The following is a 13,276-nucleotide window of genomic DNA, read 5'->3' as shown; positions in this document are numbered from 1 at the left end:
TATTAGAACAATATTACCAAATTGGCCCTTGATTTCTTTTTATTTTAAAAAATAGTGAGGTGTATTTTTTTTGTTTCCTCACTTTTAGGAAAGTCAAAAAGATTAAATGATGCTAAAAACATTATAAATTTTATTATATAGGTCTTTGATATTATTGTGTCACCAATCATATTAATTTTTACATTAGTTTGTAAATTTTTTGCTGTAAAATTTGTAATCATTTTAGTATTTTCCAACCAAAAAAAAAAAAGATCAATAGAAATCCATCTAAATTATCATGAAGTGAATAAAAAATGCTAAAATTACTTTAAATTTTAATATAAAAAAATATTACAAATGATATAGCAAGAATATGATTATCGCCACTTACACAATATAGTTAACATTTGAATCAATTTTTCCCTAATTAGTGACACATTAGTTTGTATGAACTATGTAGTAAAATTTGTCGTATCCTTAGCATCGCTTAAATAAATTAGCCATACTAAAAAGTAAAAATAATGAATTCAAAATAATAATAAAAATTATAATATAATACATTAATTCAATTGATGGTTAATAAATTAAATATTATTTAAGTGATATGTGAATATTAAAAAGGGCCCCTTAAAGTTTTAACCTAAGTTCTCATATTGTATGGGCTCAATACAGCTTTAGCCTAAGGTCTCATATTGTATTGAGCCGGCCTTGCTTATACATTAGAACATATGATTACACATTCATGGTAAAACGATATGATTAAGTACTTAAGGGTCAAATCTTTTCTAGAGAAGCCCAAATTTCTTCCTTTCAAAGGAGAAAAGAATACTGTTCCTTTCAAAGGAGAAAAGAATACTGTTAAAATATACGACAATTGGTTAGTATAACCTTAAAAGTTAAAACATTAATAAGTTTTATACAAAATCATTAGTGTTTTAATTTATATCATTAGTGTTTTAATTTATACAAATAGGATACTCCATTTCATTTAAAGTAAAACATCAATTTCACTGTTAAAAAAATTAAAAGCCTATTTGGTAATATTTGTTTATATTTTTTGAAAATACGTATGGATGAAAAAATATGTAAAAATACGTGCAATGTTGTTTAAACACTGAAAACTGTTTTTTAAACTTTAAACGGTAATAAAAGGGTCCTAAAATTTCCCTTATATGCATGTCTACGATGATTCACCTTTAATTTGTAAGGTTAATCTAAAATAAAATAAATTCATTTAAAATGAAAAGAAAACTTTTAGTGAAAAGCTGACAACTAAAGTCCATTCTATCACAAGAATCAAAACCTTTAGAAAGCTGCATTCATGTTGAAGAAAGATTTAGAATTTTAGATGACAAGTATGATGATGATGATGATGATGATGATGATATAAACCAAAAGACTCTAGAACTCCACATGTATTGCCTACAATAGTCATGACCCATCAAATCCAACTAGGCACAACAACAAAACCTCGTACATGCAGACATCAAAATATTAAAAAAAAAGTTGCCTGCATAACTAGTTCGCTTCACAATAGAACCAAATGAAAAACGCCAGAAACAGCTGGTCAACTCAATCAACTGGGAACAAAATGAATCAAAAATTTTAACTCAAAAATACTAATTTACACAAGACTAGGATTTGGATACTGTTTACATAATTGACACCACCTTAACACCTTTCCCTAACAAACAGAGCAGCCAAAAATGAGAACCAATTATGTTCCTTAGTTCACCAGTCAGACCATTAACTGTGGTTGCTTCCACCACCATGCTTTCCCATTGCAGCAAAGCAATGGACCATTCTTTCTAGGTAGCCATTAACTCGGGATGAAAGCAATGGCTTCAAAATAAAAAAGGTAAACAACTACAGTTCCTTTTGGTATTATGTTTATTAACAAATGTTGGCTTAAAAATCCGCATTTTCTATAACACTACCTCTCCAGTTTTATGGTCACCGACGCCTTGTTCAGTCTCAAAATCTTTTATTAGTCTCTCAATCTGCCTTCTATAGACCGGCATAAAATGATCACTAATCATGGTTTGTGACAACCTGAGTTTGCTATACTGCGATCTCGGAGTGAGGAAAATCCCAACCGTCGTGTCTTCTAGCTGGCCATTGTCTAAGCCACTTGTGGTAGGGGGGCTACCATCACTTCCACTTTCTGCCCCGTCTGAATAAAAGGTAATGATATGCATAATCTTCCCAGCAGGGAAAAATCTGTGCACTTCCTTTCCCTCTTGTGTAGAGCTCTCTGGATGATCCTCACCTACCTCTGCAATGGCTGCCGCTTCTTCTTCCCTTATTTCCTTTGCCACATCAGCCTCCTCACCTTCCATCCTATCATAAAGCTCATGCTCAAGTTGTTGCCATAACTCAACTTCGGTCATTTGGTCTTCATGACTATTATGGCTAATGAGATCCTCAACATCATTCACATCAGCATCCCCATTAGCATCTGGACCAATTTCATCAGAATAAGAACACTCAATTTCTGAAGTCCATTCCATTCCTACAGATGAAGCTACAGGAAGGTCAATGCCTTCAATAACAGTTGTGGTTGCAGTTTTATTTGGGGATGAAAGAAGATGCTCAGAAGTTTCTGCATTGGCAGCAGAAGATTCAAGAGAGCTTTCCTCCTCTTTTGTATGCGCAGCTGTGGCCCGGCGACGGGGACCCATGCATGACCAAGAAGAAACGCTAAGGCCAGGACGTGTCCATGCTGCCTGAGCCATGCTCTGAGCTCTCTTCATCACAACCTGTAGCAATCAGAAACACAATCAACTGGTTAAATGGAATCAAGTGCAAATTAAAGTTGATATAAAAATAAAACAAGTATAATGCAGGTGCTCTAACTTCTTTACAAAAAAAATGTAGGTTTAAGTTATATTGCATGACCAAAAGTATCTATCTGCTTACCGAAGAGTTGCATAACCTACGGTGTGGACACCAGATATTTCGCTGATTATTTTGTGAATGATTTTTTTTTTGATTGACGATTACGGGATTTATTTGTCATAAATATGGGAATTTTCTTTTCCTTGTTGATGTAACTCAAGAAGCCATCTTTAAAAAAAGGGCTCCAGTAATGTTGAATTTGATGAATATTGAGTGAGATTTTTCTCTAAGCTTGGTGGTGATTCCAATAAGCATAAGGTGGTGAAGCTTAGGTTTAGCCCCATTCCCCTCTTTCTGTTCAGCCCAGCCCCCCCCCCCCCACCCCAAAATAAATAATAATAACAATAACAATCAGTGCTGCATCAACTTACAGAAACGCTGTTAAATATTTATTGTCATGTTCTCACTATAAACTTTCAATTATGTGCCGGTTGACCCAAAAATTTTAAGACTAAGGCTTGGTTATTGTTGTATGAGCCAATTGATAGAAGAGGAAGCACGTCGTAGACAATAATACAAATGCAGATGGACATTGATTTGGTTTAATAGAAAGGACTTACCTGTGTACCATTGGAAACAGGACGAAGAATTGCCCCTGCCCCAGCAACTTTTGCTCTAGCACTCGCAATAGACGGGAGACGAGAACCCAGTGCTGAAGCAGAACGATAGACGGTACTCAAAATTCTTGTATGCTCAATCTGATTCCTCAGATCATTTAACCAAGCAGACGCTGTCACCTGTCAAAGAATATATCTTTCTTCAAATGTATATAAACACAGCAAGCAATAAAGAATGTGACAATAAGAACCAAAAGCATAACAAATGTATCAGTAAGTGACAACCACACCAACCATATTAGTAATGCATCATTATCATTTCACTAAAATTGATAAAATAAGATGAGGCCAGAAAGAGCTACAGGAGTGATGTTTAGTTTCAAAATTTAGGTCCATAGTGATACTCTGACCAGAATGAGGGATGAAGTCTAGATCACAAGTAAAAACTAATGGAGATTCCAACATAATTAATATACAACCTTTTTTGGCACAAGAAATTTTAGACAAGTACTAATTCATCCTCTATAAGTAAAAATCCAAGTAATATAACCTGTCTCAGACAAGTCCATATCACCAAGGTAAGAATGATTCACAGATTTAAAAGTTAGAACCAAATTGCCACAACCAACAAAATTCAAACCAACAAGTTAGAAGGGCAGTCTACCCATCAACTCTTCAAATATAATATATTTTAAAGATACGAGTATAATGACAAATTACAGAGCTCAAGAGCAGACCTCAGCACGCAAATCATCCACCGAAGCAGCTGAGAATGTAGGCACTAAGTCAGCTCCATTAATAACAGATGTAACAAAATTAATGCCCGATTCTGCCAATTCCCATGTCATACAAGCAGCTGCATGTGATATTCATGGTCAGTGATCTAGCAATGCTAATTTTTTTTTTAAATAGCAATCTGATTTGACAAGCATTAGACCCAAACATTCTTGTCAGCTGAACATAAAGAGATGATAGTCTGAAGACCTTGAAGTAATTATATCAGAATATGGTGTATAACAAACTCAAACCTGGGCCAAATGAAACACAGGTGGTTGTTGACAATTCTTTCTGCTCTCGCAGTATGTATGTTAAAAGTGCTGCAGTGCCTCCACCTAAAGAGTGCCCTACAATCTGTCAGAACCCAAAAGGATACCTTTAGATAACTATCCCTGTTACTGGTAAACGCCACAAACAAGGGAAACAAAGATATCTAAACAACATATTTTAATTGAATTTACTTTAAATGCGTCTAAGTTCCTTGTATGTTCCAAGAAGACCACTCACCGTGTTAATACTTTAGGAGCATAAATACTAAGCTGATATTGCTAGCATGTGCAGAATATGGAGAAAAATAATAAAAATACTCATTCGCTACTTATTTATAGAGTCAAGCAAGAAATTTTTGTGGGAACTGTCTATAGAAAATGTGTGATAGATGAAAAAACAATGATTGAACAGGAATACCAGAAGCTACAGAGTTCCCAAAGAAACCATATTCTTTCTAAAAGCCATAGTATCAAACAATATCATTAGCTCCTTCAGTAGATATAGAAGGAGAATGCAAGCCCGTCCATTTCAAAAACCAAAACCTAAAATAACAATTTAGTTTATCTATGGACAATGCTCACTAAATTATTAACAGATGAGCAGGTATAAGAACAATTATGCATTATTACTTTTACCTGAATTTTATAACCAGGATATTCCCCAAGCGCTTTAATAAGACAAGGAGTAGCAAGCTTTGCAATCCATCTAGCGGCTGCAACCATTCCACAATGCGCATATCCTAAAACCAAATTGCTGACTCCTCCCTCATACACAACACTGTGATGGAATGGTACGACAGCTCCAGTTGCCGCCGTCAAAGTATCCTTGATACTATGTGTCCCACGAATCACTAAGATAAAACATTTCATGTTGTGGTCAACTAGAATTGTAAACGCTGGCTTTAAAATCTGCAGAACAAAAGAAAACAGAGAAAATTCAGGTCACAGTCTGTAAGCAACATAAATTGTGCTTCAAAATTAACTATGCCCCAGCCAATAGCTGTTGATCTTCCATGTAAGAAATACTTATCAATCCCAAAAATCACCCTATGTATACCATTGTAAAGAGTTGATGACTCTACTACTCAATGTGATCTCTCCACCCCACCCCCAACCAAAAAAATAAATCGTTTGCATATAGTCAATAGAAATATAGCAGGATTCAAGTTCAAAAATGACTTACTCCTGCTTTGGGTTCCTGAAGGAGAACATTCTCTGCAGAATAACCAGTCTCCTTTAAAAACACAGGAAATGGCTTTTTTGAAAAATGCCAACATAGTGTCAACAACTTTAAGTGGCATCTGAGTTCAGCAGTTATATCTGGACCTCCTTCAAGCCGTAAACTGTCTTTACCACCATATACACTGCCAACATGTAATTGTCCCTGCAAAGTACGCTAAAGCAGTCAGAAGCTAGGCCTGATAAACTGCGAGTGTCAGCGAAAACATTTTATTCAAAGCCACTCTGCCATAAAAATAAAAATAAAAAAATAAAAAGGCTATTGTTCCTTATAAACATGACATGAGCTCAACAACAACAACAACAACAACAACAACAACAAAAACTGATAATGTAAAAGAGAAAATCTGTTACATCAAATATTCAGTGCATAATTTTGGAAAATATCAGTGCCCGTATATAGAAACTAACTAAAAAACTGCAAATTGACTACGCATAAATCCTGCTGTCTTATAGTTATGATTATATATGTGCAAAAATATTTTGCATCGTATTTTCAGTACTTAGTCAAAGCCAGAATGCAGCTATTTATGAACAGATTTAAGTTATGAGAACAGACCTATTCTTTCAATGATGAACAAAAATCACACAAAATACATACGCAAGTATATCACAATTCAATAGCTAAATTGCTAAAGCCATCAACTTTCTTACCTGCCTCTTTAGAAGAAAGTTGATCCCAAATGCCAAATCCCCGATGGGCCATTTCCCCAGAGTCTCAGAGTATGTAAACCTAAGAGTCTCTGACAACGTCGAAATTGTCTCAACCCACGTTGCTGGGGCTTGAATTAGCCTATGTGAAATGCGTTCAACACCTACAGGTATGTCATTGGGTGCATCACTACCATTTTCATCATCATCATTATCTCCATGAGACCTACCAGACTGTAATTTACGGTTCAATGTGTAGTACAAAAGAGCAGCTGCTCCTGCTGCTGTGGCCATAGTTGCAGTTGCCATGACTATTCGATCCCTATAATAAATTTATTAAAAATAAAAAAAAAAGTAAATCAAGCTATATAATCAACTTACACTATCAAATCAAATCTGCTAAATTGTATACTACTTAAATCCTAATTCAAAACTAACGGGTGTTTTATATATGACTTAAACAAATAAAAATTCAAAAAAAAAAACCTAATTACTTAAGCTATATAATCAAATTAGACTATCAAATTAAAAGTTGACAAATTCTACACTATCATATTCCTAAATCAAAACTAATGGAAGCTTTATGTGATTAAAATATAAGGTACATAATCAACTTAAACTACCAAATCAACACCAAACATACTAGTCAATGACTTATATTATACGAAGCCTCTTCAACTTCAATGACTTGCAAAACCCAAATTTCTAAACTTCATGCAATATCTAACAATGCAACAGTTCCATCCAAACACACAAAAAGCAAAAACAGAAAACAAAAAAAAAACCCCACTTTTAAGGAATCTGATTCTCTGCTTGGTTGCATAGAAAACCCAAAAGGCCAAAAAAAAATTACAACTTTACAATTTTGCACCTTAATTTCAACAAAACTTTGCTTTCCCAGAAACAAAAAATCTAAAAACTTTCATAAATTAACGAAAAAAACGCACATTTCAGTTACCCAACATTTTTTTTTTCTCTCTCAGAAACCAAACAAATTAAACCTCGGATTACCCAAACACAAACAAAGTTTAAGAAACTGAAACTGCACCATCCTTAAAAAAGACATGAAAGTAACCTGAAAAACATGATGGAATGTTGTTGAACATAAAAACCCTAAAAGGGAAAAAAAAAAAAAAAACAAATTCAGACAGAGATACATATAGATGGAACAAACCTGAAGAGCTTTTAGAAAATCTGAGAGATTAAGAATTTATAAGTGTTGTCTTTGTTTCAAAGGTATCAAAAAAACAAACCAAGAGTATAATACTACAGAATCTAATAACTATTCTCTTTTGATTGTGGGTTTGGATTTTGCTTTTAGGACAGTTATGTTCTTTTTTTGATTTCGGATTAAGCAAACTAAACGCAAACTTTTTGTTACCTTTTTATATATTTTTTGTTTGTGGGTTGTGACACGTGGCAGAAGATGAATGTTACACGACTGGTTTGAAGATTCGAGGTTGAGACTTTGAAAAAGACTCACTGTTATTTTTTTTTTTTTTTTTTTTGGATATCTCGAGTTCCAGTTAGTTCAATAGATAAAAAAAATTTGTGATTCAAAAATTAGATTTTGCTTACACGAAAACTAACACTATAGATTGGAATTCTGTCGTATTTATAAAAATAAAACTGCGACGTTTGTTTGGTTTGGCATTAGGAGGTTGTTCTAGTTTTTGATAATTAAGAGGGTGTTTGAAAGAGTAATTTGAATTGTTGTTTGAGACCTTTGGGTGTTTTTTATATATATGTGGGTAAAAAAGCGTATGAAAATATGTGTAATATTGTTTAAAATGTGTAGAAATATGTTATAACATACCTGCCAAACAGGCCCTAAGAAGTTAAGATTGTTTTAACAACTTTGATTTTGGATGGATATAACTAATTTTATGATTTTGTTGATATGATAAGATTCTTTTATACCATTTTTAAATTTTTTTTTTTTTTAGATCGATACCATTTTTATTCACCATATGGTCATATTTTCGCATCAATACTAAATATATCTTATTGCACAGCTTGAGCTAGTGAATTTTGTTTAGTGCTAACACTATTTTTATATTTGTGTATCAAATTCATTTCAATGCATTGCTTTAACTCTCTGCAAATTGCGAAATTTTTTATCTATAAACTTTTTATTATTTTAAGTAATGTTAACGTTATCCTACAATTCTTAACATCTTTCGTACTACAATACTAAATATAACTAATTTCACAGCTTGAGCTAGTGAATTATGATTAGTGCAATACTATTTTTATATTCTACTAACCGCAATGCATGGTGTCAACTCTCTGCGAATTGTGAAAAATTTTATCCATAAACTTTTTACAGTATTTTAAGTCACTTTATCCAACAATTATATAGAAGGAAATAAAAATTTTAATGCAATCTTTCATGAATTTTTTTACTAACCAAATAGTTATTTTCGTTGTCCTTTTTTTTAACTTTTGAGATAGCATTTGTTGTCTGTTAAAAAAATAAATAAATAAAGAAGAAGAAGAGAGAGAGATAGCATTTGTTGTCGTGGGTATGGAAAAACCACTCAAAAACCGCTAGTCAAACTTACTTTTCAGTACCTTCACCACTAAGAAAAAAAAGCCTTACTTTCCTTAATTAGTTATTTTTCAAAATAAATAAATAAATTAGAGGATATAAAATAAAACTATACTAATGGAAGGCTTAAGATTCATAAAATGGTCTAATTTTTACTACATTATTAATATAGAACTAACTTTAAAAAAGTATTAAATTAACGAAAAATGCTAAGAATACAATTTCTACCACAACTAGTAAAAATGATCAATATGAGTAGCGGAAAAATTTAATGAGTTCATGTCAAAGTAATTAGCTACTGTCAACATTTCTAACAAGTTGTTGCAAAAATTGTATCGGTTGAAAAAATGTAATTAATGCCAATGTAGAATACTACTAATGTAGTAAATTAAATGTGAATATGGGAATAAAATACAAAGCAGTGATAAACCATTAATACAACCCAGTGGGGTTGGTCAAGTGGTTGAGCTTTTGGTTTCAAAGTGGTTGTCTTAGGTTTGATTAGGAGTTTTCTAGTTCAAGTTCGGGCATCAGCACTTTAAAAAAACTCTTTAAGTCAGCAATTTACCCGCTATAGACTCACTCGTCGTAAATAGTAATTAGTTTCTAATTAAAAGTTTCGAAAAAACTGCGCCAAAAATCCCAAAAAAATAAATAAATAAACAAACCATTAATACAGCTAGAATCTTTGCCGAGTACGATTAGGAAACTCATGATGGCCTTCTTTAGAATTGTGGGAAGACTTTTACCGAAAAAAGAATTGTAGGAGGGGACATGTTTGGAATAGGAGTACATTAGACATTAGTGCATGAACTGTGCACAGGATTGGACTAGGTGGGACCTTGGGACACCCATTTCAGGTTTATCAGGCTAGTAGCAAACTATGGTATTTGAACTTTAGGCCATGAAATTTAATAATTTAAATTTTTTTATCTTCTGAAATTTGAAATTGTTTAAATTTTACACCATGATATTTTTTAATTTAAATTTTATCTTCTAAATTTTGGTAGTGTTTGAATTTTAAACTCTAAAGTTTTAAAATTTGAGGTATAAAATCTAAACACTCATAAACTTAAGGCAGTAAAATCCAAATTTTGAAATTTTAATGTGCAAAATTTAAACACCTCTAAACTTCAGAAGGTAAAATTCAAATTCTAAAACTTCATGGTGTAAAATTCAAACATTAGCCTTGTAGATGCTCTTTTTTTTTTTGCGAGCCTAGCAGGAAGAAAGGCCTAAAGTCATGGGCAAAAGAAACTATTGTGAAAATGCCATTTAAGCAAGTGGCAGGAATAACGGATAGTGGGTCTAAGGAGCAGATAAATGGATCCTAAGGAAGTAAGTGGGCCTGGAAATGTCCGGAAGAAAGTAACAACAAACCCATGGGCTGTATGGATGTGGAAAAAGTGAGAAGGGGTCATGGCTGCTACAGCAGGCCCAAAGTAGCGCAAGTAAAGAAAGTAAAAGACCATGGAAAACCCATGAGCCCCAAGGGAAATGCGAGAAATACTTGGGCCGAGGAAGCTCAAGAAGTTAGTAAAAGCCCATGGAAAACAAAGAATTGAAAAAGGGCCAAGGACGCCCAAGAGAGTAAGCGGGCCGAGGACGCCCAAGTGGAAGTAGGCGGGACAATGGGAGCCCGCAAGTAGCAAAGGGCCCAGTGAGATCATTGGGCCCTCAGAGAAAGAATAAACAGAAAATGTTTAAAGTGGCCCAACAGGCTTGGGTCAAGTAGGCCTCATGACAGACATAACAGAATTGGGTGGCAGAAAGCAAGTAACAGGGGCTAGGAATAAAGGTTTGGAACGACCAACGAACAGGCATGGCCCAACCCTTAGAAGATGCAAGCCATAAATGATGAGTCAGGCGAAACAGCCCACGCCAAAAGAAGTCAAAAACGAGCAGCAGACTGGGCGGTTTAACATTTAGACCGCTGCAGACAGATGAGCAGTAGGCGGAATTTGAATAAGCATGGAGGTAAGGCACGCGCAAGGCCCAAGCACCACCAGCCTGTACCTAGCCAATACAGGAAATGGTGAGGACATGGGTCAGAGGTAAGGGGGCATGGTCTGGCAGTGGGGAGGGGGAAAAAACTCATTTTCGTGTTTCCTGCTCAAGCCCTTTTGGAAGCAATGTCCTGCTGGGAAGGTATACGACCTAAAAAGGCAAAGTTGAGTGGGAATCACTAGATGCATGCCGTAAGAGATAGAGGGAAGGAGATTATTCACACTATGGCAGGTAAGAATGCCAGAAGGAGCAAACAAAATGAAAAAGCCTTCTCTGACTGAGGTGGAACGGCACTAGCTGGATGACTGACCAGTCAGTGATGGTCGGCAAAGGAACCCATGCCAGACAAAAACGGTTAAAGGCTAAAATGGTAAAGAGCGAAGCACGACTAGCCCTATATAAGAAGGCCTACAGTGCATGGCTAGGGGGACGACAACTTCTAGGAGAAAGTGGCTAGAATCACGAAAAATAGGGTAACCAAAAAACAAAGAAAGAAAAAGATTAAAAAGAAACAGAGGGAGAGAGAAATAGGAAACGAAGCTAATAGAGTTATCGGCATGCACCAAATGGGTTAATCCTCCTCTCCCCTTCCAACCCAAGCTCTCTGGTAACAAAAGGGAGAAAACTTCATTCAACCCAAGTCACTTAGGCCCGTGCCTTCAAAGCAGCTAATTTCCTCATTAGAGAAATTAGTCGCGTTGAAGGAGTGGTTCCCCTTCCTGACGCAAACTCCACGGAATAACTTGTAGCGGCAGGCTGACATTTGTTTTCTTTAATACGTTCATTACTCTCTATCTAACACTTATTATTTTGATACCAAAGTGTAAAATGGCCACCATTCATCAAGGCCCACTGACTATTTTGCTTAAATTCTTATTATTTTTATTATATTTGTCTGCTGTAGTTAACGTGATAGTTCTGCCTGCAGTGAAGATCTGATTGCCAAAGTGCATTATTTGCGCACAAGCCGGACCTGAAAGGTTTGCTCTCGGACCAGTCCCAACTCCTCAATCCAGAAGAAAATTTTAGGCCTAGTGTAGCAGCAGGCGGCCCAACCCAACACTTGCAAAAAAACCCACACAAGCCTTAATTTTATTGTACTTATTTAATTTCTCCTTTAATAGTTAGGTTGAAGCCATAAGATGTAGGAACAATGAGTTTGCGTCCGTTTAACGTAGCCCAATTTTATATGGACTTTGCTTCTTCTCACACCCACTAATTTAGCAAACTTGCTTTGGAAAGAAATCTAAAGAAAAGTTGATACTTTTAAGCAATTATTGTTATTATTTAATTAAGATTAATAAGCAAGTTTTAGATAAAGAGAAGTAGATAAATTTTAAGTGATTGATTTGAAGAAAAGCAGTCCATTTTTATCAATCAAGGTAAAGTATTTAGATGCTGTTCTTTAGCCTCCCCTCTTAAGATTTTGCTATGTACTTTATTTTTCATAGGATGAAAGTACACTTTTTTTTTTCTTAATATACTGTTGTACTCAACATATTTCACATTTTACACATTTTTTCACAACTTTTTAAGATAACCAAAAAAACATTAAATCTATAATTGTTGGTATAGTAACATTAAATTCATGTTCATAAAAATTAAATTAAATAAAAAAAAAGTAAATTCACGGGTTCACTAATTATAATTTGACACCTCAAGGCTCAAGGTCTAAATTGTTTTGATTTTTTCTTTTCTTTTCTACGTGGCTCTCTCCTATAATAAGACAGGACCATTTTTCCGCTAAACTTATCAGACATCTAATCAGCTTCTTATATTTTTGAGTGGCAACGTAAGGTCACATATCTTTCATAGTCTTTTTGTTTTTTAGTCATTCTGTTTTTTCAAAATTAAGTAGCCCTTGGCTAACTAACTTTGTTCTAGTAACATTATTTGTATTTTTTAAAATATGTATAAATAAAAAAGCGATAAAAATAAATATAATATTGTTTAAGAAATAAATATAATGTTGTTTAAAAATTGAAAAGCGTTGCTCAAACAACTATATCAAACGGCCCCTAAAACTCTACACCCACAAGAGTTGCACCAAAAGCAACCACAACCTATTATTAGAGGCCATCTCTCTCATTTACCTTCCTTTAGCTATTATCAGCATCAGAAAAAGGAAAAGAAAGAATATTAAGTTAACCATAAGAATTAGGCCTTTGACCTCAAACTGATAAACTAAACCAAACGCAACCCCAATCTATCAGATGCCAATCTTTCTCACACGTACTGTCAGCACCTAACTAGACCTGACAGGTTAACGTGCCATCGCCATCGCCATCGTTCCATTCCAAACGCTCTCTTAGAGGACAAATTTGATAGACTACTTGATACAAGTACAA

At 34.4% G+C, this 13,276-nt stretch overlaps 1 protein-coding gene across 2 annotated transcripts; it reads right to left on the bottom strand.

Annotated features, from left to right (window-relative positions):
* Window positions 1–1,560: 1,560 nt before the first annotated feature.
* On the bottom strand, window positions 1,561–7,727 carry LOC142637123 (uncharacterized). Of its 2 annotated transcripts, none has more exons than XM_075811399.1 (8): window positions 7,545–7,727; window positions 6,374–6,692; window positions 5,664–5,864; window positions 5,117–5,389; window positions 4,463–4,565; window positions 4,172–4,290; window positions 3,438–3,614; window positions 1,561–2,738 (listed from the first exon to the last, which is right to left on the bottom strand). In XM_075811399.1, exons 2-8 carry the CDS (start codon window positions 6,677–6,679, stop codon window positions 1,905–1,907), a joined length of 2,013 nt encoding a protein of 670 aa, XP_075667514.1. In that variant the 5' UTR covers window positions 6,680–6,692; window positions 7,545–7,727; the 3' UTR covers window positions 1,561–1,904. The 2 variants fall into 2 exon arrangements, with proteins under 2 accessions (XP_075667514.1, XP_075667512.1); XM_075811397.1 differs by lacking the exon at window positions 7,545–7,727 and adding an exon at window positions 7,446–7,540.
* Between the last annotated feature and the right edge of the window lie 5,549 nt (window positions 7,728–13,276).

Source organism: Castanea sativa, chromosome 5, assembly GCF_040712315.1.
Source record: "Castanea sativa cultivar Marrone di Chiusa Pesio chromosome 5, ASM4071231v1".
Taxonomy (NCBI): Eukaryota; Viridiplantae; Streptophyta; class Magnoliopsida; order Fagales; family Fagaceae; genus Castanea; species Castanea sativa.
The sequence above is the reverse complement of the archived record's forward strand: the minus strand, read 5'-3'. Positions and strand labels throughout refer to the sequence as shown.